Genomic DNA, 23,347 nt, shown 5'->3' with positions numbered 1-23,347 from the left:
AATTGCCGTGTCGACTCGCGCCTGAATTCCTCTTAGCTATAGGTAGCTCGGTACCTAGTGCCTACCTAAATAAAGCAACGTTTTTTATTCATCGGCGCCAAAATTCCTCACAAAACAACCTTGCCAACTCACATTTTACGTCTTTCGACCTTAGGCCGCTTTACATACATCATTGATGCATAATTCTGTATTGCTCTAGCTTCGGAGCCTACCTCAATCACTCTGGTAGGGCAAAGGGATGATCTACTAATTTGTCTAGTTTAAGCTCAATACATCCAAGATCTTCCGCCTTCGCCAATATAATAATTCCCAGTCTAACCAAAACAACATCGCAAATCAGCACACCGACCTACGCCGTGCCGTTTCTTCCTACGTCTCAGGCAGAAATGCAATTCTGCTGATGACGCGACAGAAATACCTTACCAATCTTACCGAAACCCACCGAACCTTAGAAAAATGCCTAAGATAAAGAGCTATACCCCCGCCTGGTTGTTGGCGCCCTCGCCCGGCCACGATCTCTTTGTACCCAACACAAACGAAACCCCAACTACTTCAACCTTTACCTCTAAAGTCTCCTCCAGGGATGGACCGCGACGAACGATCGCTCGCCGTGGTACCGAAGTATTTATTGCGGTTGGAAAAGAAATAAGATGGGCAGACCTCGTCTATGTAAAGGAGCGATGGGAGGAAAAGCAAGCAAAGGCTCGAGGTGATATCCGGATTAAGCGTGAGGATTCCGAAGAGGAACTATTAAGAGAGTCGATAGAGACTGGTTGCGCAGAGGGTTTCCGAGTAGGTTGCTTTTCGTCATGCCTGTTGTTGCCGGGCCACTAACCCTGTTAGACTATTAAAACCTCCGTTGGTAGCGATATCCAACAGCTCATCATATCGCCGTATGCGAACTTCATGGCAGTTGTAACGACTCACACCATTCGTATCCTTCTCTTGCCCGATTCTTCCCACCTCACAGCGCCGAGTCTTGATGCCATCAAACCGAAATCATGGACCTTAGGCCCAACAACTCATGTTATGGATCGTTCGCCGATCGCGTCTGCTATATGGCATCCTTTGGGGGTTAATGGCTCCGCGTTAGTTACGGTAACAAAGGATGCTGTCGTCAGAGTCTGGGAGCTTTCCCAGAAGGATCGATGGTCTTTCGACACACCCTCCCTTACTATTGATTTGCAGAAGCTTGCGGACGGTACCTCTCTAGACCAGAACTTTGCTGCTTCGCCGGATGTGACAAATAAGGGGTTCTCCCCCGACTCGTTCGAGATGGATGTAGCGTCGGCGTGTTTCGCTGGTAGAGGTTCTGGTGGTTGGTCGCCGATGACGCTCTGGATCGCGATGCGCGAAGGTGACGTTTACGCATTATGCCCCTTACTGCCTACGCAGTGGGCGCCACCGCCAACTCTAATCCCATCGCTCTCGATCTCAATAGTCGGGAACCTAGCGGCAGCCGAAGACGATCCAAATGTCTCCGAACAAGCGAAATTATTGGCGCAACAGCAACTGGATTGGATGTCAGACCTTGACAATCAAGAACCGCGAGTTATTGAGGGCCCCCCAGGAGAACCGCCCACGGAGATATTTACGCGCCCTACAAGGCCAGGCGTAGTTCCTCGCTTACAAGGACCTTTTGACCTAGAATTGAGCCCAGAGAGCGAAGACGATCTAGACACTGAGCTAACGGACATTTTCGCAATTGGTCAGAAACTTGATACCGACGAGTTGATGATGGGTGAAGATGAGGAGCTCGAGATGGAGGATGTTGAAGGGGAGGGCCTATCTCTTTCCATTGTCTGCTTACTTTCGTCGAGTGGTCAGCTACGAGTGTGCCTTGACCTAGACGGTGTACAAGCCCAATGGCTTCCTCCCCGGAACAAATCCAAGGCTATGGGCCGCTTGACCGAATCCCCATCTTTACTAACATTCCAAAGCATGGACATATTGACTGATCTAGAGGTCACAGAAGATGGATGGCCGATGTTTAGTTCTGACGTCACTTCAAGATATTCTTTCTACATCACCCATCCCTCCAGCATCACGCACATATCCTTATCACCATGGGTCTTTCGCCTGGAAAGTGAGCTCCAGGGCGATTCGCAAGCTGGATCTGAATTTAGAATTGATTTGCTAGTTAACGCGCAAAGCTCGACTAGGGAGCGACTTTACACAGATACAGCCCAGGGTGAAGGCCAGCTTCCACTAGCTGCCGCACTTGCGATTCGCGACCCTGACCTTGGCTATTTCTTGTTATCTGCAACTCCATTTGATCCAATCGCCTTGATATTTGACACGCCAGATGACGACTTCGCCCCAATCCGGTCTGACTCGCCCTCCTTTGACAAGGATGCGGAAGTCCAACCCTTAGACTTTTACGAGCCCCGCCCTGTTTTCCAGCTATCACACATTTTCGATGAAAGCTCGCAATTACCAGCCCTGCTTGACCAAATCCGTACAAGCCATCACAAAACTATAGTTAATCAGGAAGTTCGGCTTTCGCCGGTCACATTACAACTCTTTACCAAGGCGCATAAGATGGTTAGTATGGAAACACATAGGCTCGGTATCGCGGCCTCCGAGGTATTCCGACGATGCGTTCAGCTGCAAACTGAACTTAGACAGCAAGTCACTAAAGCGAATGAAGTTAAGGGTAGGGTTGAGGCTATTACAGGGGAAGACCTGGACGATGGCGAACCAGAGTCAAGTAATGCCGCGATAGAGAGGCGGCTGCAAAGCGCAAAAGAGAGGGGAGAGGCTCTCAACCGTCGATTGGAGAAGATGCGAAAGGTTGTCAGCAAGGCGACCAGTCGCGAATTGAGCGATAAGGAGAAGGCTTGGGTTAACGAAGTTCAATCTCTTGATATAAGTTTGTTCGGATCGACGACGCCAACAGAGGCGCCAACACGAATCAAGCAGGCTAGGAGAAGGTTTGAGGAGGTCCAACGACTAAGGGATGAACTTGTAGAGGAGGCGGAGAAACTAGGTGCAACGACTGGTGAAGGAGAAGAGGGCGTGACCACCCCGGCGGCTGACTTGCGGATACCATCGGAACTCCGAAAGGTTAAGATAAATCAAGTCAAGGGACTTATCGAGCGTGAGACGGCTTTGGTAGATGCAGTCAAAGCGCGACTCGAGCGATTATCAGTTGTTGGGTAGGTAGAAGTACGACAGGCAGGCGTGGCAGCGCTAGGATACTCCTAGTCGAAGGATGTATCCCATCAAGGAATGTAAAAAAAATGTGATACTACTGTCTAATATGCATCCAGTTTAGAAACAGGGCGATTGGTTTCCGGTTGTTTGTGGCCGGTTTAACAAACCAGGGTACAGTCAGCATTTGTGTCGTTGTCGTGGCGCCCCCTTGGCGAATCTTACCGTTACTCACTGTGACGTCTCAAAGCAGTATCGCCAGATGCCCAATTGGGGTCAGGTAAAGGAGAAGCAATTACTTCACCGCCGATCCTTCCATTGCATTGTTCCACCACAGGAGGCGACTCTCGGCAGGTCGTGCCCAATAGTAAGGGGCCAGAGTATCAGTCCACCTGCAGCCTTGCAATACGCAGCCTAAACAATTCGACTTTCCAAGATAGGCATTGGACAGCTGAGGACCGAGATCGAAGGTGGTCTGGCCAGCCCTCCCGTTCTGCCTAGGAGAAATAAGCCTACCATATGGACGAAATCGGCAGCAATTGAGATATGAGACTGGCTAAATTCTGGCCTTTTTAACATACACCACTCGGTCGGTCGCACACTATATAATAATCTGGGGATCCCTTCCTCCTTGAAAAATTTTCTTTATTCAGGTCTTCCGATGGTTTCATTAAATATGAGCTGAGTGCGTTGCAATGGCTAATTCTCAATAGCCGTGTTTGTAAAAAAGAGGACGTTGCAAATCCCAACAATCCGGACCACCCAACCATCACTTGCTCGCCCTGCGATTTAATTGGCCCTCAACCCTTCGCAAACCAGTCCGGTGGTATTTTTCTTATTATGGTCGATACAACCCAGGCGTCCGGCCCGGAGGGTTCTAGACATCTTGTCTCCGGCATCATTCCACAAAGTTGTGGCCCGGGGCAACGAGAATCGTTCGCCTTTGGGTATGCCCAGACGGCCTATCGTGGCAAAATTGTGCCCAATTTTTCAGGTTCCTTTCTTGTTGATCAACGACCGGCGTTTGCGATACAATGCATGTACCTCCTTAGTATGACCTCGGGCCGGTACCCGTAACTACCGAAAACAGGCCAAAGGTGTGCCTTGTGTTACCCTCTTCCCTCATGGGCCAGGACTACTCGCCAGCGCCGAAACCTGCTTCAAAGGCAACAACATGTATATTGTGTACCCCCTTAAAATACGACCGTTGGTCAACCAGTGCAGCCATTGACGTATCAACAATACCCTTTGTCTCATGGGGATTTACTACTTTTCGGAGGCGGTCGGGTATGTAGTCCATACCTCAGCTAATTTTCGTGTCACGAACCCTGCTTTGGGCTGAGAAATGTGTTCCCTTACCGCCAAGATTGGTTGTTGATAGTTATTCCGCCTCACTCTGTGTTTATGTTGCATAAAACTAATCCCAGTCTCCCGAAAAGCATGGTTACGTGCAGGACCATCCCGTAGGAGATCACCTCCCGCACTACAGGTATATGTATATAATACCTGCCGTCTAATATGTTGAATCTGGTCCATGAGAGCAAAGATTATCGTTTTAGATCTTGATCAATGCTCATACGCACCTACGACCAGTTTCTTAGAGCCTCCTCTCGTCAGTTAGAGCACAGCATGGCACCTTACTCCGTTACCTTCGACTATAGAGGCCAGATCATAGGCAAGTGTTCTACAAGTCACGCGAGGCTCCGTTAGCCTCTCTACTAACTTTATTATGCAGACAATTGCGAGTTCTTTGTGGCTAAGTACGACATTGTCTCGGTTATCACCGTCAAAGATGCCGTAGGGGAATTTAAGGCGTATGCGATTCGAGCCAATGAGGACTCCCGCGATGTACTCCTCGCTTCGGACTCCTGGCACACACCCTTGAAAGCTATCGAATCACTACACACTAAATCGTGCGAAGCGGTCCACCATTATATTACTAGCAATGGATTCTCCTATCCTCCAGATCTTAAAAAGGCCAAAATTGACGAAGATGATGACGAGAAGGACGAAGAAGACGATGAAGATGTAGAAGATGAAGATGTGGCATCCATCGTTTCCGGACATTCCGCGACTTCGACCGCTTGCTGGGGTAGCTCGGATGACGAGGCGGGCATAACGCCAGCTTCGTCCGCTGACCCCCACCTTGGCTGTCGTGAGACTACGGCAGGCAACGAAAAAGGTAACAATATCAGCAAGCGTCGTAGCAAGCCACCGCCGTCGCATATTGTTTCCTGCTCTTCTGCTGCTGGTGCCGTGAATAGGCAGAGTTGGGGTCCCTCTTCCTCGAGATTTCCACCCATCGACCAAGACGATGATTCCGACGATGAGATCCCAACCCATATCCGATCCCTTCCACAACAGCAGTTTCCTCGTGTTAAATTTACAATTCCTATGGGAGGCCCACCGCCATCCGGTTCTACCCCTTCGTACCGACCGCCCGCACCACCGGCGAGTTGGAATGGCCCCCCAGGGCCGCCGCCGCCTGCTGCTGTCATGTGTAGCCTGCCTATACCCGCGGGCCAGTCGCAGCCGCAGCCGCAGGCCGGTCCCCCAGGCCCCACTCCGCACCCAATGACCTTCGCGACAAATCACATAGCTCCAAGTTCTACACCGACCGCCACCAGCACCACAACTACCACCACGAATCCAACACCCAACCCCCTCATTTCCCTGCGTACAAGCCCCGGCAGCACGCGTCCCTACCCCCCGTTAAACTACAAAGCCAGCGCCCCCAATCTAGGCTCCAATCAACTGACGCCGCCACCGCCGCCACACTTACGTCTGTACGACGTGCGGCTGACGATCCGCTGGCTGGGCCACGGCGAGCAGCGTATTCTGGAGAGCTGTCGCGCGAGTATCCGCGTCCTGCAGGAGATGGCGGTTTCATACGTGCGGACGCATACCGCTGCCTTCGAACACCCCGGCGGCAAGGAACCGTTCCCGCACCGAGCGGGTTGGGGCCTGCGCGCTATTGTTAGGAGTGCGTATTTTAGCCCCACTGAGACGTATGATATGAGTGCGTACCGTGGCGATGATTTGACGAAATTGTTTAATGTGCTTAGTGCCGGGGGCATCCCGCGGTTTGAGGTTGAGGTTGATAGTGTGGCACCGCAGGGACAGGGACAGGGACAGCGTTAGGTGTTGTGTGACTAGAAGATGCGCCGAAATGCCGTTTCTATGGGTCACGATGAGGTTTATGGCTGAGACTACTGGTCTTACCTGACGCGCTATACTATAGGAGTTACGAGTGCGTAGACATACCGCAACTACTCCTAGTTAAGGGGCTTGGTAGCCATTTGAGGATTACAGGGCCATTGGATCCTGGAAAGTTTGCGGGCTTGGTTTTCTTTCTCTCTTTCATTCACATTTACGACTGTATGACATTTTGCAGCCCGCGTTATCGATGATTCCCAACGGCTCTAGATATAACTTATTCTTACAGGTATACTAAGACGTATATCTCAATATTGCACGATTTGGGTTAGATAAAAGCGCTTTGAGCTTCAATCATCCCCTATATATTTCCTTTGCGGGTTTCATTGCACGGCGAGGCATGGGGCTATGCATGCACGAGGTAGAAAGGGTGGATTCCGTGTTATGCTCTTTTCCTTTTTCTCAGACAGCATTTCTTTTATGTGTACCTACCCCTCTTAGCTACACCAGTTGGCTGGCCAGCCAGCTAGAAATTTGTATAAGTGAACTTACACAAGTATGTATTGTCTTAGTTGTGATACTCCCGTCCATGTCTAACAATACCACCAACCCCAAGGGCCTCTCGGTCTGCTGCCTTGGCACGCGGGTAATGCGGTATAACGAATCCCCAGTATCACCTCTTACGGAAAGTTTCTCGTTCAGGTGATGACTCATACGCATATTTCCCCGTTGTATAGCTTACTCCATCCATTCAAAATTATCCCCGAGTTTGAGGCGGGCTAGCCCGCTTGTACCCTAAAATGACCTATCACATCCCCTCCATTACTCGTTGACGAAGATACGAGTGCGCAGCCCTACAGGATTGAATGTGAAACAAGTACTTTCAACAAGCTAGAGCATGTTGCATGAAGTCTACCACTCCTACTAACATCGTGTTCGCATTCTACAATCTTCGCAGAATGGCCAGTCAATCCCAGCCTGATACGGCCGAGCCGAGAGTACCTGAATTCATCACCGCCGAGCTTGCTCGAGCTCTAAAATCCGATCCTCGAAGTGATATACAGCGCAGATACCACCATAATCATAAAGGCATGATATATATGCCGAAGCTTTCTTCTCAAATGGGGGAGATTGAGCAATTTTCAGTCAGCTTGTTAGACCAGCTTAGGTCCGCAATCAAGGAACCATGCCGCCACGTTGAGCGATTAAACGATGTCCTTTCGTGCCTCGTACTTATCTGGGTTGACTCTCATGATCCCCACTTCCCTCCGGATGCTGATTCTAAAGCGCATAACCTCCTATCTCGGTTAGGAGCCTGGCCCGCTCAATTCAGCCAAGCCTTCTCTGCTATAGAGGGGATTGACCTCTATTGCCGTCCCGGTTCTTCAAGTGAAGATATTTCCAGGCCAACTTCCTTGTCTGTCTCACACCAACCCAACATTATTGAAGTACGAATAGCTCTAGTATTGATAGGGTTAACAAGTAGTCAAGTCTTACGCTCGGGCTGGGATGATTTAGCATTTAGGCTCGCGGTATTACTCGACTATCTTTATGATCTCATTCATTTACACGTTACCTCAAGTTCGGACGTTAATGCTGGTAATGTTGTTATTGAGTGGTATCTCCGATGTACATGGTATCGTACCACTGTCTTATTCCTCTGGTCTATAATATGTCGTCACCTTCGATTTGGGTACGACATCGAGGTTGACCATCTGATTTCCTTGAAAGGGGGACGTCGCCTCTTAGAAGACATTCCCACTCTAGCCGATATTTCACCCCATTCCGAAAAGACAGACCAGCCCCCAGCAGCACCATATATGTGCAATTGGGCACTTCAATTGCTCAAAACAGACCAAGCATCACATGGGTTGGGGGTCACAAGCCTTGTATCATCATTCAATCGTTTGTTCCAAGGTCTGAAGCCCAGGTGCTCACCGCTACGAGACAAACCGTGTAGCGGGGCGCACCCGCTAGATTGTGGTCGTTTCACAGATCGAAGGCTAGTCAAGCCCGACCAATCTATACATGATACTGGCTGTCCTGGATGCTCGAGAATCAAATGGGACGAGTCGAGTTATAACAGCTTACAAGGGAAACCAAGAGCAGTAGGGATAAACACGTCTCATAATTTGGCTGAGTACGTCGAAGCATCACATTCCACTCTAGCCATTAGCCATGTTTGGAGTCATGGCCACGGCGGTCGGCCAAGTACTGGCATGAATTTTTGTTTACACCGACGTTTCTCCAAAATAGCCAGACAGCATGGATGTGATTCATATTGGATTGATACCCTCTGCATCCCCGAAGACCATACCCGGAGATGGGAAGCAATATTATTCATTAACCAAATATTTCAAATTAGCAAAGTAACCATTATCATTGACCAGGACCTTATGAGTATCAAAGTGGCGGATGCAGATCAGAAAGACCCAAGTCGAGAAACCGCCGAAAACGTACTTGTGGCGCTTCTGCTATGCGATTGGAACGTTCGGGCATGGACGATGTTGGAAGCTGTTAAAGGATCCATAAACCTACATGTCCTATGCTCTGATAATCGAACAATCTCAGTTCGTAGCTGTCTAGAGAAGCAGTGTTACGAAGGATACCTCGACCTTGCTCTATTTTTCCTCTCAACGCGACATCTCCTCCCTATTAATCATAAGTCTATCGATGAAGATACGTGGGGTCAAATCCAACAGCGAAGCCTCGAAGATGCAGCTAGTATGCTAAGCCATCGTCATGCTACTAGGAAAGGTGACGAGATTGTAATCTGGTCATTACTTATGAGCGAAAGAAAGACATATTTCAAGGCAGAAGACCTTTGGATCGACATGGTCGAGCAAGATATAAATACGGGGTTTTTGATGTCGGATGTACCAAGAATCAACATTCCCCTTTTCTCTTGGGCCCCATCAAGTCCATATGCACGAGAATCAGAATATGGCCGAGGAAAGGAAGGACAATCGATTCTCGTGTACAATGGCGAAGGTAGCTTCACTGCTACCATCACAGAAAATGGGCTCTACGGAACTTGGTTGGTGCATTATCTTCGGCCTCATGATGTTAGAGATTGTGATCCACGTCTTAAAGATGCTTACGATCTTTTCCAACAGTACTCAGATGTTGCGCTCCTCTGTCCCATAAAAATGGGCGGGACTGGAGTACCGTATACGGGATATAATACAGGTCAAAATCGCGGCAGTGAAGAGAACCTATCTTTATTTGCGATTTGCGCCTCGAATAACAAGAAGCAGTGGAAATGGCAAAAGGTCGTGAAGTTAAACGGAATGAACTTACATCTGGTTAATAAACAGATGACACTAATTTAATATCAGTCTTCAGATTCATTACCCTTCTCTTGGGGTACATCCCTTATCAATGCCATTCACCAGACAACGGCTCTAAAAGAGTTGATTCAAGCAATACAAACCCACTCGCTTCTACGTACCTCCGCCGATGTTTCCGGGAGAGGTGTGTCAATAGGCCATTCATAGACACCCCGCCAAATCCAACGATATGATTCTCGTATAATCGCGCCCTCCCTTACCTGGAGAGAAAGCCGCGATACTTTTTTGGACGCGCAAACCGCAACTAACGTCCCTCGCTCCGAACGATCCTCACTTCGTTCTCCGAAAGAGTAAGTTGTGAGTTCCCTGTACCACGAAGGGCAGGGCCGTAGGAGAATCCCATGCTCATAGATGCGGAGAAATCGCGATCGTATTTTGTCAAGTTCTTTCTCCAGGGGGGCTTTATCGTCGTTTAAAGACTGCATCTTGGGTTTGAACTCATAACTCAGCCAATAGCCCCAGAGTCCCTTTTAAGTAATCATAGCATACTCGGATCTGCGGGCATTATTAGCTCGATGGCTCACTAGGCTAGTCGGATCGGTAGGTATCGTAGAGGTTACTAATGCTGATTCGGGAGCCCAGCTCAAGCCCTTCTTCTTGAGTCGCTTCGTGCTCGATACGAGGTATCCAGTGCGAACAAGCCTGCCAACTTGGGCCCTCCAGAACTCGACCGCATCGGAGTAAGGTGGTTTTTCGGGGTCAATAAGGAGACTCCAAATAACAAAGTCGTCCCCGCTGCGGCTGGCTGGTCGGTTACTTAGCCAAGATCCCATATCTCCAATTTCATCGTCAGGTTCCTCCATCAGCACACGTAATTTGTTGTATGGTTTAGAAGGAAGCATGTGAAAGACTTGCCATACAAAGACAACAATATCGATTCGGCCCTTGTCGACCACATCCATCAATAGATCGGCCAGATTGACGGTCAAATTGTCTTTACACAGAATATATAGAGCACTGCGTCCCCTGATGCCTTCCAACAGGGTCCAGGCCCGCGTATTCCAATCTGAAAGAATCACAGCCACCAGTATGGACTCTTTCAATTGTAAGGTTAAATCGCGAATGTCGACTTTCATTAAATCTTTATCACATACTAGTACAGCCTTGCTAGAGCTGAACGTTCTGTTGATATGAGAAATCGCTTCTTTGCGGAGCTTGTGTTCATCCGGGATGCATGTCGTGTCAATCCAGTATGAGTCGCAATCCAACCGCCTCGCGATGGCGCAATACCGGCGATGTAGACATTGGTTAATCCCTTCTTCAGGCCGTCCACCTTGTCCGTGGCTCCACACATGCGAAATAGTTAAGGTGTTGTCCGAAGCAGCACAGTATTTAATCGTGGAACCTGTTTCGGCGTCAATATGGACGGCTCTAGCCCCAGAAACCGACCTATATGACGCTTCATCCCAGGGTAACCGTGGCTCGGATTCAGAGTTATAAGTACAGGAGACGTCATGGGCTGTCTGATTCTCAATCTTAGCTCCGTAGAATCTGAGACAATTTTGAAAGTGTTTGCCATCGCAGGCTTCTGATGAGTTCGAACGACAACGCCCAGGCTCCTGCCCGAGTATTGCTGCATATCTCTCATGAAACAGACGAAAATCAAGGCCATAACATATATGTTGGCCTATAAGGAGTTCTAATGTCCAATTACAGACATTTTTCGCTTTTGTATCGGTTTGTGACACCTTCCGGGATAGCTGCTGGAGCGAAACACCCGGCGACGGTGAAAATTGCCGGCTATATCCGTAGTCATATCCTAGATTCCCTATGCGCCACTGACGTACACCATCCAAAGTACCCAGTTTGCGTGTCACCCATGCGAAGTGTTGAAAGGTATTAGCACGCTGCCAGAAACTCCAGAGGTAAGACCGTACGCAAAACCAGACCGCAGGATTAGAACGTGATGAATCGGCAAATTCCCCAAGTGAGATTAAATCGATTAGCTCACCGACTCCATTTAGGATGGTTTGAAGATCTGATGAGCCTGCACAGACACCACCTCCTCCATGAAGTATTTGGAGCGCATAATCGAGCAATAATCTGATCAAGTTTGTATGTACCAAGGATGCGACCCTCAAATGAGTCCATGATTTCACGTCGCTGCTGAAGTAACACGAAGGTACATTATCAAGCCGTTCGGGAAGTTCCGGACAGCAAGCGGGCATTCGTTGCAGAAACGACCAGACGATACCAACGAGGGTTGCTTGCTGCTCATCAGACTGTTCCTTAAATTCGCATTCAATCAAATCACCAAATATTTCTTCCAACTTAAAGACGTGATCTTGGCCGTCCAATGCCGCATCGTAAAGATTTGTTACTTCTTTAGAAAGCAGCTCGCTGCGCTCTTTGTCCGACAAGCATTTCATCCTCGTTCTGCCCGTAGCACTGTTTATGGAAACCGTTGTTATAAACCGCTCCGTCCATTTTACCCTCGAGATAAGTGAGGAAATAGGCAGGTCTGCGCGACCACCTTCGAGCCGCCAGTTATCAGTTAATATTTTACGTATTTTCTCTCGGGTAGTGAGGCCTTCCAAAGTCTCATAGGACATAGTATGTGATTGCGACAATACACTGTACCGAAATTGAGTTGGGGAAGAATCTTCTGATCCGCAGCGGCGTTCCTATTCGATTCAATACTTGCTTACAGGCACAGCCCCAGAGCCTCGTCGCGATAATTACCCCATGATAGCAGCTTTTCTAATACACTACTTCAACATTCACAGAAACGAGAATACCCCAATTTCATCCATATTGATCTTGATATCGCCTTTACCCTTGGTTCTTAATGATAACTTTCTAGTCTTCGGGGAACGCCCTCATATCTCCTAGCCGGGTCACGATGACTTACGTATGTTAGGGTCGACATGCTCCCATCATATAGTATATTTGAGTGAAGATCTCAGGCGTATTGTTGGACTTAGGTGCTTGGTAAACGCCGCCAAGGCGTTTACCAAACTATCTCCGATGGTCCCCTGGCATCACTCAACTAGAAGAATCGTCTTATTTGAGGTTAAGAATCCATGGCTGGCTCTTCAAAATACACAGCATGCGAAATGCAACAAGACGAAAGATTAGAAAGGAAAAGACAATAGTAATAAGTAAAATGTCAACTTCGCACTTCCCCACCAAGGCCCGAATCCGAGAGATTTTCGCCTACTTGACAGCGGGCGATGCACCGGCCTTCTATGCTCACGTCGCCGACGATGTCGACTGGACCGTAATGGGAACACATGCGCTATCGGGCCACTACAAGGACAAGGAAATGTTCCTGTCACAGTCGCTCTCCCGGATTAGTGCTGTATTTGACGGAGTTATGAAACTCCATGTTAAGAGCGTCATTGGTGGGGAAATCGAGGAGTGGGCTGTAATAGAACTCGCTGCAGAAGCAAAATGCAAAAATGGTAAATTCTTTATCTCCTTTCCTTCTCTTTGTTTTTTTTCTTCCCTCGGCGATTTTCTGACGATTTTGCAGTTATGTTGTACAACAACACATACTCTTGGTCGACACGATGGAAGGATGGCAAGATCGTCGAGGTCCGCGCGTGTCTAGACGGACTACTCTTAAATCGCGCTTTAGCAGAGAACGAGAAGAAATCTTAGTCAGATATTAGCCAACGGCAGAAACCCGAGTTTCCGGCGAATATGCAAGAGTTATTATCTATCATCTCCCATCGAGATGCCTTGTATATCTCTAACAGTCGTAGCGCGGTATAATCGTCAAGGCTTACCGTTGCACAATGCAACTAAACTCGCTATATCCAACTATAATGGGCTAAGCATCGAGTTTCGCTTCGCAAGCTAGGCCAAGATTTTATGATATCCAATTATAAATTTGCCGGGCGGGAAGTGCAAGGTGACCGAGGTGACCCCAAGAAGCGCTCCTCATCGTCGTCATGCCGACTTATCTCCGATCGTTCCTAACGCAGGGTGGAGGCTACAGCATCTGCCGCTCTTAGTGAAACATGGTTGTTGGCGAGTTATGGCATACGCCGCGGCACCTTCAGGCTATATCAATTCGCTCCCTTCTGCATGTAAGGGTATCCGAGCCCCGGATATGACAGAGCACGCCATCGATCTAGCTGAACGTTTCCGAAAGATGAATATGATCTACCGTATCCCCTCTTCCTCCACCTGGGGTATCGCGGGCTCGTCTCGGAAATCTGAAGTATTGCTCAAGCGGCGTAGGCAGTAGGCTGTAACTCGCTCCATACCAAGGTAGGATATGGATAACCCGTGTTTTCCTCGCCCACGTAGGTATGTCCTCCATATAAGGATGTGTCTAGTCCTCGAATAATTCGATCCAAGAGTTGCCCCTCTTAGATCCATATACATCTAGACAGACATAGCAGCCTAGTTATTTCCGAACCTACACCCGAAAAAACCGAACGAACAAGCAACAATGGTCTCCCTCCACCCCCTCCTCGACAACGGCCTCACCAAGGGCAACCCCAACCACGCAGGCGGTAAACTATACTGCAAATGCGCCAGCGACCCCGTCGAAGTAACCCTCGCCTCCAACGTAGCGCACAACCACGCCTGCGGGTGCTCCAAGTGCTGGAAGCCCGAAGGTGCGCTCTTCAGCATCGTCGGCGTGATACCACGCGACAACCTCTCGGTGACCGCCAACGAGCACAAGCTCCAAATCGTTGACCCCAAAGCCGCGATCCAACGACACGCATGCACAAGCTGCGGCGTGCATCTATACGGACGCATTGAAGTAGACCACGCCTTCAAGGGTCTCGACTTCGTGCACGCGGAGCTGAGCCCCGAGCCCGGCTGGCAGGAGCCGCAGTTCGCGGCTTTCGTCAGCAGTATCATTGAGCAGGGTTTCGACCCGGCTAAGATCGGTGAGGTCCGTGATAAACTTCATGGAATTGGCCTCCAGACGTACGATGTCCTCGCGCCCGGGCTGATGGACCTCATCGCTACGTTCACTGCGAAGAAGTCCGGGGCCTTGAAATGACTAGATAGCGTCGGTCGGGAGAGGAGTCGCTTATGATGATGATGGATGAGGTCACCCGCCTCGCCGTGGGCGGAGCCATACTGTAGACGGGGAATATCACTGATGACTGAGAAAAGGGGGTTAATCGGAGAGGATCGTAGTTAGGTTATATGCGGATGGTACAACTGTATACATAGGACCTATAATGCCCACAGTCCATCAAGGTGTCCATCAGGGTGTTTGGGGCTTTTACCCATTGGCCACGTGAAATCCGTATGTTTTCGGGACATGAAGTTGGTAACATCATGAGGGAAAGGGAACACAGTTCGTTTTATAGGCGGACACTCCTGTGGGGATCAGTAATCAAGTAACGTCGTAGACATACCTTCTCAGAGGGGTAAGTGGATGAAAGATAATAAAAAAGGTTAGCCCCTTCTTATAACTACCCATGTATTATCGTGATTGAACGCTCTTCTAGCTTTCGGATTATGTATATACGAATATGAGATATCTTGACTTCGCCCCCTCTTAACTACGGAAAATTTTGCGTATACGCTATTTGAATTCTTGTCGTAGAGTGCCACCGCCATAATTCGATTGGTACCTAATCTATCATAATGTTTGAAAAAAGAGAAAAAATTCTTTGCGACTTTGTGAAGTCAGCTGGGATCAATCACTCGACTTGTTCTTTACGTATCAAAGTCCCCAGTCGAAATTTCTCCAGCACCATTGACGACCCCCACGATGTGGGAGCAACACCGACCCCCGTATCCGGTGACATTTCTTGGTTCTGCCCCAATATATTGTGTGAATAAGTAATCGTTTCCGCCAGTGACACCCTTGACAATTGACGCGAGCCAGATCCCTTCGTCTTCCGGGCCGGTTATGCGCAAAAAAGAAACTCGACGGTTGAAGATTGAGCATTAATCCAGAGGCGATAATCGCTTCCCTGTTTGATGAATGGGGTGTGCTAAATATCGACTCGGTGAAGTCTAGCCATGGCATGATGTAACAAGAAATGACGTGATGCCAGAAAGTAAATCAACCTCGCAAGCGGCCGTGATTCTTTACGTGGGCCGGTGGAATAAAACTTTCCGTTCGCAGATAGTATAAGTGATTCAGAGGGTTGAAACACCAGCTCCGTCCGTTCTCATGGATGTCGCGTACCGGTGGCGATTCATATTGGGCTGCTCTTTGGTATTAGAACGGAGCCGGAATAGAACGCGCTTCACCTAGCCAGGAGAAATGCAGGCAGGGAGGCGTGAAGAGAGTTTTTGGCAATATGATGAGCCATCGCTACCTAATAGGAGAGCGGTGTGAATTACGTGGTAGGCTGTATCGTCTTTGGGAGTAGAGTGGTGTGATGATGGAAGGTGGAAGATTGAGAAAATCTGGGAGTGAACAGCTTCTTAAATATTACGCCAGGGGTATAATACAGAGTACCAACAGGAAGGCATAACAGAGTCGAATAACCACTAGTGGAATGACATTTTATTAATCAGGGCTTGGAAAAAAGTTAATCTGGGTTGATCATTTGTTAATTACCCTTAGGAATCTAGGTACATTAGGTTGAGTTTCGTAGTTGAAGTATGAATGATCTCATGACGGATGTGTAGTAGCGAGTGGGAAACTACTGTTTGGGGGGATACAGTCATGGAGAAAAGCTAGGTTGATTGTGGAACATGTTCCTATTGTTGTTTGGTAGAGGGAGAACATACACGCTAGTCTGGGCCTTCGAATCGCACGTTGGATCTATCTTCATCTACCCCTTTTCTAAGTGATCCGAATGATCAAACACGAAGGAATAAAAATAAGTTTCAACAACCTTTCTTCTTTATTTACGAGTCTAAGTAAGTCTTACTCTTAGACCGAGATAGATATGGTCACTCAAATATATAGTAGTAGTAGCTTTGTGTCCTAGGTGGAGATTTAATCCAAACCTGAGTCTATATCGCCTACAACGCCGCCCAAATGCCGTGATGCTATCAACTCCCTGAAGCCTTGACACAGGCCTCAACGTCTAAGCGCCTAATATATACCCTGTGTGCGGTACTGGAATGTATCATAACTGTGTCTTGTTAGAATGTTAACTCAAGAACGAGTGATGATGAACATACAGTCGTGTATAGTAACTGCCAAGAGACTTCGCTATGAGATCGGTCTCTACGAAACTCTCGGCTGCGTCGGCACTTAAATGTAATTGGAAGCGTTGCCGTAACGTTGCTGTAGCCTGTGTTACTCCAGCCGCGAAACAAGGCATTTTTGAATCTCGTCCCATCATGCTGACCAGATCGACAATGTTGTCTGCTGATCTCCGTAGAGCTAGAGTAGAGTTAGTGAAATGTTACTTAAGATCCTTAATTCGCTTGAGTCCAACTCACCTTGGAAAGCCTGTTTGCATAACGATCTAAAATCTTCAAAATCCGGAGAATCTACACCACCCAACACATCCACATACTCCCACGTCAACTTGAAAGGAGCTGCTTCAAATCCAACTGACCCAGGTGAGTTTGAAAGCATAAATCCAAAATCAATGTGGATAATATGCCCTTCGTTGTCGATGAGCACATTCCCGTTATGACGGTCCTTCAATTGTAATACATACGAGATGATGCTGTATGCCGCAAGGGATCGTTTGAAGGCGTCCACAGCTGCCCTATAAGGCTCACTGTCCGGCTTGCCAAAAGTTTTGACCCAATGGTCTTTTAATGTTGCGAATCGACGCCGAGGATTCACTCCTGAATCAATCGATGCCAAAGTAAGACTTCGTTTGAGCGAATGTAGCGAAACACCATTCGTGATTGTTTCGATGAGACCTGAAGACTCTCCCGTGACCAAAATTCGCATGAGCTTCACCCATACAGGAACTCCGGCATCAACCCATATCTTATGACACACTTGGATAAGTTGGCAGGCAAATGCTTCTTGTCGAAGATCCGCCCCGGTTTTGACGATGACACTAATCAAATCCCAGTTTTTCATCCATCCATAGGGTGAGGTTTTTCGTATTCGCTCTTTTTTCATATTCCACGCCTCTCCAAAAACTGCAGCACTAGGGTCGTCGCGGTCTCCCTTTCTTTGAACTCCTCCTGTCATTGCATCGTTCTCCATCCTCGCCGCACCAGCATTCACGTTACTTGTTGGGTCAAGATCCTCATCTAAGTCTGCCCCACCTTCGGAAGTTGAAGACGTCGCTGTCGCGCTGGCAGCACTAGCGGCTTTAGCCATGATCAAATCAAACGTTGGACCTTGGCCGTCATCAAGATCAAAGCTTTGCTCTTCTAGACTCTGCATACTTGCAATAATTTTTGATCGAATGGCTGCAACTTCCTGGCGTGGCCGTTTGCCGCTCGTCGCATCAAGTTGGGCTAGCATTTGTGATGCTGTTCGCATATGTGTTGCTAGGGCTGAGAAATCGGGCTGCTCGCCGGACACGCTGCGTTGATTCGGTAGTGCTATTCTTCGGAGTGGACCAGGACTACTAGACCTAGATGTTGACGCCACCGAAGCACGCGACGGCGTTAAGTCAATTGACGAAGGCACATTACCTGTGCCGTTGGGTGTGCCTCTGCGATGACCAGGCTGTTTTCCATTTCTTTTACTCAAATTCTCCTCATAATCGAATGGTTTGAGCATCGGCGATGTTCCTAGATCCCCCGAAGTTGGTTCGAAGACACTATCAATCTTTTCCACAACGGTTTCAGGTATCTTTTCAGTAGTATCTGTCTTTTGCGCATCTGATAAATCGAAGAGACGTTTGCGGGTGCCTTGTTCACCAACAAGATTACTAAGTAATCTTTGGTTGTCCCCTGAAGTCGGATCAAAAGTGAAATCATCACGAAGAATCTCAACCATGAGCAAATATGGCACTTTCTCAGCACTGTTCAGAACAGTGGCCTCTGCCGGATTGAGTCTGACGATACGATGGTGACGGCTCTTCGCGGGTGAACCATCTACAAGTGTAGGTGGGCATATAATAGGTATATCTAGTTCAGCTGGTAGGTCCCTGGCAATCAATGCAAGCTCGGCTCGCAAAGCGCTAAGACGAGCTGGCTTTGGTACTATGACTAATCGGTTCGATATATCTTCGAGCGCTGCCAGAAATGCTGTCTGGCAATGGAAGTAGTTTTGTCGGAGTAATCTCCCTTTTTGAGCTAAAGTCATCTCTGCTAAGCTTGCAAGCGTTTTCACATGATGAGAATGCCTTCGAGATATTGTATCGGTTGGACGTGGCAGACCAGCAGACATCGGAGTTATCGGTCGTGTTACCGTCCTCGGCGATCTTACTTCGGGAAGCGGAAGAGACGACGAGCTTAGCCGAGCCTCCAACAATTTACCGTCGATGTAACCAGGTTTCCGCGACTCGGGTGGAGTATCTCCGGTGGTCTCAGGACTGGCAACGGTTACGGGAGTAGTAGGATATGGTGACTTCTTCGGTGATGAAACAGCCTGTCTAGAGTCAGGGAGACTTCCAACTCGAGCTAACTCACGCGGCCGCCGTGACCTCGCCGAGCTCCCAGCAACAGTCTGGCTTCTAGTTATCTTGGACATTTGGTTGGGTTGTTGATTCGATTGGGTCGGTTCGCCCGTTTCGGATATGACATGACCGGAAGGATGCGATTTTCTCGCTTGCGCGACAGCTAAGGGGCCGGCCCATTGCGGTACGATGGGAAGACCGACACTGGCCAACACAAAACTTGCAAGTACGGTGACGGGTAAAATGTTCTCTTTAATCTTTTCATGTCTTGCAGTGTCTGAAAGCCCAAACACAATATGTTGTACTTTGTTATAAACTCTTCGGCAGGTCTTAAATGCTTGAGATTGCGGTGTCGGTGCGAGATCGTGAAGGTAGGTTTGAAAGAGCCAGAATGTCTAGAACTATATTCAGCAATTCGATCTTATATGTAATAGATTTGGCGCGGATGCGAACCAGTAAGGCGGCGGTAACAGATTCTTCGCAGAGATCGAGCAAAAACTCTTCCAATGCCATAGAATCATTGTCGACACTTATTATAAGGTGGCACAGCTGGGGTAAGAAGAATTCGATATCCTCGTAGGGGAATTGGCGGAGCTTAGAGCACAAAACATAGTGGATTCCGACGTGGTCTGCATACCGACTGTATAAATTGGGTCAAATACCTATTCATGACGAGAAGAGTGGGAGGGATTGCCTACGATAGATAGGATACAGAGAGAAAGGGGTTTTGGTTGAAGACATCACTCTCGATAAAACGTTGGAGTAGATCCCACGACATAGCGAGCTGACTTTACGGATGGAAAAAGAAATCATGAGGCTCGATGCCTCACCTATAGTCGACATCAAATGATTGGATCGAATGGAAAAGAGATGTCATGGCTGTCGAATGCAGCTAATTTTGAAGCATAGACGGTGAAGGTGTTGAAGATTGACCTACATCCATATAAGTGTAGATGTAGGTATGAAGGTATAAATGTATAGGTAGGTATTATGTAGGTGTAGGTGTGTAAGACTAAGTGCAAGTACAAGGTCGTAGTAGCAGGGTGTATGGGTGTACTGAGTATATGCATATGTGGTTGATTCGGCCAAAGATTTGCGGGTTTGGCGTCGGCGCGCGCATCTAACGTACCCGTACGGTAGGTACTTTAATTATTGATACGTGGAATCGGGCCAATTTCGACGTCAAGTAAGGAAAAAAAAATAATAAACCTCAAGTCCCCTTTCTGTTTCTGTCCTTCTTGGCAGGTACAGATACAATATTAGACGGTAAGGTATAATAGACATAGCGTGCTATAAAACACCTCCTTAGCACCAACCTTAACGGGAACAGGGCTGTCGTGTCATTTGATTGGCCTTCAGCTACGTCCTAATACAGGCAACGCCGGTACATATACCTCCTTCAATCTGGCGGTACGAGCTGCCGAATCTACCGAGAGAAAGCTCTCCCACCTTAATAATTACACCGGTCTGCACTGAAAGAATTTAAGTTATTACATACTTCTTACTGATACGGCGCACGTATGTAATAATCTAATCGATTAAATATTGACATAGCAATCGCGATCGAATCATTGAGACTTCATATAATTAATTACACAGCAGCATGGACAATGCACTAGACAGAATCGTGGCTAGTCTTCTTCATAGATAATCTCATTGATGAAATTGCAATTGCACGCCAAATCAATACGCATTGAAAATTCTATAAAGCTAGACATGAAAAGGGAATGGATTGCTGGAATAAAAACAACATAAATCGCATCACGAATGTCAATCACGAGAAATAAGACCAGTCTTTGTTTCAATGGGACAGGGCAACGTTTGCATTCCTTCCGGGATTAAATATTGATACAACTCGTTGTAAAAAAAAAAAAAAAAGCTTTCGCATGCCTCCGTCCAAAGTCATTCCCTCCCCAATCACTATTTAGGGTGGGCCACCAAACCTCCAACGCCGGTATATGCCTTTCAGGTGTGAACGCCAGCGGCCTAAATCATCCATCATGACCTCATTGCTGTCGTATAATCCGTAGAAAGAAAAACAGGTGATGCAAAGAAAGTACCAGAAAACGTTATGCCGGTACCTTCTTCTTACGTCCACCCCTTCCCTTCTTCTTGACCTCACCCCCATCTACCTCTTCGTCACTATCGCTTTCGGGCTTGACTCGGCCGGTACTCTTGCCACCTTCTTTCTCTTCGCCAACCTTGGAAACAATCTCAGCCAGGAAATCCCATTCATTAGCTGAGCCTATTGCCTGCTTGAGCATTTGTGCCGTAATTCTTTTAGAATTCTTCTCTTTCGCAACTTCAGCGCTCTTGCGAACTAACTGTACCATAAACAATTCCAGAGCTTTGCCTACGGCAATAGGCGTCTGCTGCGCGACCTTGCCGACTTCTTCGTCTGCTTGCATTATGCGTTTGATTCGTGCTGTGGGGAACTTCGTTCTAACGGGCGAGGGCTCCACCTCGGCTTGTTTTGCCGCCGGGGCGATCTTTCGCGGCGGCATGGTGCTCGGAGAATCTGGAGATTGAAATTGGTCGTGAGCAACCGATGATTGTGAGGTCGATTGCGGAGTTGATTGTAAATTAGGTTGTGAAGTTGGTAGCTGAGAAGGTTGAGCTTGTAATTGGTGGTAAGGTGCAGCAGACTCGGAGAAGGACGAGTAAAAAGGAACGGCAGCGGGGGCGGTCGCAGTCGGAGTTTGTTGTAAAGAATAAGGCGACGATGTGTTTGTCTGTGCAAGTAGTGTTTGTGTTTGTTGTCGGGGAGAGTAGTATTGTCCTGGACTTTGTTGTTGCTGTTGTTGGTGATTATGCTGCTGGTGCTGTGGTTGTCGTCCACCGCCTTGAGAGTTAGGGTAGGGGTTGAAAGCGGTGTTATTACTGTATGTAGGAGCACTGGTGGGTTGTGCTTGTGCAGGTGGTGCAGGCTGTTGTTGATATGTACTGTATTGATGGTGGTGGGGCTGTGGCTGATTGTTATATCTCAAAGACGTTCCGGGAGCAGAGGTAGGTCCAACTCCGACCCCAAACCCGGCTTGAAAGGGATAACCGCCTGGGGTGTTGGGGTTCTGAGGAATGTCAGAGGATGCGCCGGAATAGAAAGATGAAAGGTCGGGCGACTTTGGCGCATAAGAGCTTTCTTGGGTTGACATAGTTTGATTTTCTCTCCTCCTGGTGGCTAAAAATTTCGGAATAAATATGGGGAGCTATAAGAAAATGGCGGGGCAGCTCTTTTTTTTTTTTTTTTTGAGACCAAGGGCTTGCTTGTTGTCTGTCGTAGCGCAAAGCCTTTTTTTTTAGGTGAATAGATTTGGACAGTGGCTGGTCAACGTTGCTGCTAAAGACAAGGGTGATCTTTTATCTTTATTCTAATCTCGACCAATGGGTGGTGGCTACCTACTGTACAAAAGTACTAGGTAGGTACAGCAGGAGGTAGGGATGGAAGGGTGGAATATAGACTAATGCAGGAGGTTGCACCCAATGATCATACGCACATAATGATGCAAAATTGAGGTGTGTGTGCAAGTGCCTAAATTTTTATGTAGTCCCACCTACATATGTGTACTTAGATGTACATATATGTATGCGGATAGGACACTTAAATGGTTCGGTCACTTGTTTGTACCTAGAAGATTGGACGAAGGTAGATGTACCTGTATCGCAAGCATGTAGGTACTGGTTCGTAAGATATGAGTCAGGTGGGATGCAGGCTGCTAGGGGATTGCTGTAGGCTGTAGGCTGCCACGGGGGACGCTGTGACTCTCTTTTCCAGGTTCTGACTGTGGGAAAAAGAGTAATTGACAGACAATATTAAATATTGTACAGTCAGTAAAACTCCCAATCCAGCCTAGGTAGATTACACAAAGTCAACCTTGGTGGCTGGCGAACCTGTCGGCAACGCTAAAACCTTGAATAAAATAATGAAAAATAATATAATAACAATAAAAAAAGACAAATAAGCTTGATAGGATATGCAACGTCTCAGCTCGTAAAATGCCGGGCGGTGAAGGTGGGGTGCAAAATAGGATCTGTGCGTAATTTTGCTTTGCTATGTTTGTGAAACTGATTGCTGATTGGGAAGGAGCCTCGGGTGGTTTCTTCTCTTTGGGAACCAGCTGGGTGGATTCAGAGAGTTCTGCGCCAAACTCTGTTGACCGCAGCACGGGCAGCGGCGAAAGGGCACTGGTTTTATATCCGCAATGGCCACCAAACACACCACGAAATCAAATCCAGGGGTCCTAGTAATCGTGATTTGGGCACCGCCAC

The 23,347-nt window shown here is 48.0% G+C and overlaps 8 protein-coding genes across 8 annotated transcripts; 5 read left to right on the top strand and 3 right to left on the bottom strand.

The window, feature by feature from the left end:
• The first annotated feature begins 316 nt into the window (after positions 1 to 316).
• Positions 317 to 3,289, top strand: F4822DRAFT_15995 (uncharacterized protein). The gene is made up of 2 exons (XM_051453118.1): positions 317 to 792; positions 844 to 3,289. Exons 1-2 carry the CDS (start codon positions 457 to 459, stop codon positions 3,160 to 3,162), a joined length of 2,655 nt encoding a protein of 884 aa, XP_051319312.1. The 5' UTR covers positions 317 to 456; the 3' UTR covers positions 3,163 to 3,289.
• Positions 3,290 to 4,476: 1,187 nt separating this feature from the next.
• F4822DRAFT_16005 (uncharacterized protein) lies at positions 4,477 to 6,544 on the top strand. Its single transcript, XM_051453119.1, has 3 exons — positions 4,477 to 4,828; positions 4,889 to 6,136; positions 6,219 to 6,544. Exons 1-3 carry the CDS (start codon positions 4,723 to 4,725, stop codon positions 6,377 to 6,379), a joined length of 1,515 nt encoding a protein of 504 aa, XP_051319311.1. The 5' UTR covers positions 4,477 to 4,722; the 3' UTR covers positions 6,380 to 6,544.
• A 724-nt stretch (positions 6,545 to 7,268) lies between these two features.
• F4822DRAFT_424005 (uncharacterized protein) lies at positions 7,269 to 9,641 on the top strand (the record flags this gene model as incomplete). Its single annotated transcript, XM_051460080.1, has 1 exon — positions 7,269 to 9,641. The coding sequence occupies one exon, from the start codon at positions 7,269 to 7,271 to the stop codon at positions 9,639 to 9,641; it is 2,373 nt and encodes a 790-aa protein (XP_051319310.1).
• A 152-nt stretch (positions 9,642 to 9,793) lies between these two features.
• On the bottom strand, positions 9,794 to 12,460 carry F4822DRAFT_15892 (uncharacterized protein). The gene has a single exon (XM_051453115.1). The coding sequence runs from the start codon at positions 12,209 to 12,211 to the stop codon at positions 10,130 to 10,132; it is 2,082 nt and encodes a 693-aa protein (XP_051319309.1). The 5' UTR covers positions 12,212 to 12,460; the 3' UTR covers positions 9,794 to 10,129.
• A 305-nt stretch (positions 12,461 to 12,765) lies between these two features.
• Positions 12,766 to 13,262, top strand: F4822DRAFT_424003 (uncharacterized protein; the record flags this gene model as incomplete). Its single annotated transcript, XM_051460079.1, has 2 exons — positions 12,766 to 13,063; positions 13,135 to 13,262. The coding sequence occupies 2 exons, from the start codon at positions 12,766 to 12,768 to the stop codon at positions 13,260 to 13,262; spliced, it is 426 nt and encodes a 141-aa protein (XP_051319308.1).
• Positions 13,263 to 13,634: 372 nt separating this feature from the next.
• Positions 13,635 to 15,078, top strand: F4822DRAFT_15901 (putative glutathione-dependent formaldehyde-activating enzyme). Its single transcript, XM_051453116.1, has 2 exons — positions 13,635 to 13,912; positions 13,968 to 15,078. The coding sequence occupies exon 2, from the start codon at positions 14,062 to 14,064 to the stop codon at positions 14,623 to 14,625; it is 564 nt and encodes a 187-aa protein (XP_051319307.1). The 5' UTR covers positions 13,635 to 13,912; positions 13,968 to 14,061; the 3' UTR covers positions 14,626 to 15,078.
• Positions 15,079 to 16,237: 1,159 nt separating this feature from the next.
• Positions 16,238 to 20,236, bottom strand: F4822DRAFT_384960 (phosphatidylinositol 3). Its single transcript, XM_051456579.1, has 5 exons — positions 19,780 to 20,236; positions 19,535 to 19,721; positions 16,986 to 19,476; positions 16,722 to 16,926; positions 16,238 to 16,672 (listed from the first exon to the last, which is right to left on the bottom strand). Exons 1-5 carry the CDS (start codon positions 19,857 to 19,859, stop codon positions 16,633 to 16,635), a joined length of 3,003 nt encoding a protein of 1,000 aa, XP_051319306.1. The 5' UTR covers positions 19,860 to 20,236; the 3' UTR covers positions 16,238 to 16,632.
• A 360-nt stretch (positions 20,237 to 20,596) lies between these two features.
• F4822DRAFT_15835 (uncharacterized protein) lies at positions 20,597 to 22,562 on the bottom strand. The gene has a single exon (XM_051453114.1). The coding sequence runs from the start codon at positions 22,231 to 22,233 to the stop codon at positions 21,151 to 21,153; it is 1,083 nt and encodes a 360-aa protein (XP_051319305.1). The 5' UTR covers positions 22,234 to 22,562; the 3' UTR covers positions 20,597 to 21,150.
• Between the last annotated feature and the right edge of the window lie 785 nt (positions 22,563 to 23,347).

The sequence above is a fragment of the Hypoxylon trugodes genome (genome assembly GCF_022578975.1).
Source record: "Hypoxylon trugodes strain CBS 135444 unplaced genomic scaffold F4822scaffold_1, whole genome shotgun sequence".
Taxonomy (NCBI): domain Eukaryota; kingdom Fungi; phylum Ascomycota; class Sordariomycetes; order Xylariales; family Hypoxylaceae; genus Hypoxylon; species Hypoxylon trugodes.
Note: the sequence above shows the minus strand (reverse complement) of the source record. Positions and strands in the feature narration are given on the sequence as shown.

Excerpts from the sequence above, each read along its gene's own strand:
- F4822DRAFT_15995 (XM_051453118.1), top strand. The coding sequence starts at position 457 with ATGCCTAAGATAAAGAGCTATACCCCCGCCTGGTTGTTGGCGCCCTCG. Across the intron at positions 793-843 it reads GTTGCGCAGAGGGTTTCCGA|ACTATTAAAACCTCCGTTGG; the intron begins GTAGGTTGCTTT and ends TAACCCTGTTAG.
- F4822DRAFT_16005 (XM_051453119.1), top strand. The coding sequence starts at position 4,723 with ATGCTCATACGCACCTACGACCAGTTTCTTAGAGCCTCCTCTCGTCAG. Across the intron at positions 4,829-4,888 it reads CTATAGAGGCCAGATCATAG|ACAATTGCGAGTTCTTTGTG; the intron begins GCAAGTGTTCTA and ends TTTATTATGCAG. Across the intron at positions 6,137-6,218 it reads CCTGCGCGCTATTGTTAGGA|TGCCGGGGGCATCCCGCGGT; the intron begins GTGCGTATTTTA and ends TAATGTGCTTAG.
- F4822DRAFT_15892 (XM_051453115.1), bottom strand. The coding sequence starts at position 12,211 with ATGTCCTATGAGACTTTGGAAGGCCTCACTACCCGAGAGAAAATACGT.
- F4822DRAFT_15901 (XM_051453116.1), top strand. The coding sequence starts at position 14,062 with ATGGTCTCCCTCCACCCCCTCCTCGACAACGGCCTCACCAAGGGCAAC.
- F4822DRAFT_384960 (XM_051456579.1), bottom strand. The coding sequence starts at position 19,859 with ATGTCGTGGGATCTACTCCAACGTTTTATCGAGAGTGATGTCTTCAAC. Across the intron at positions 19,477-19,534 it reads CTGTTACCGCCGCCTTACTG|ACATTCTGGCTCTTTCAAAC; the intron begins GTTCGCATCCGC and ends ATATAGTTCTAG. Across the intron at positions 16,673-16,721 it reads GGCAGTTACTATACACGACT|TTATGATACATTCCAGTACC; the intron begins GTATGTTCATCA and ends AACAAGACACAG.
- F4822DRAFT_15835 (XM_051453114.1), bottom strand. The coding sequence starts at position 22,233 with ATGTCAACCCAAGAAAGCTCTTATGCGCCAAAGTCGCCCGACCTTTCA.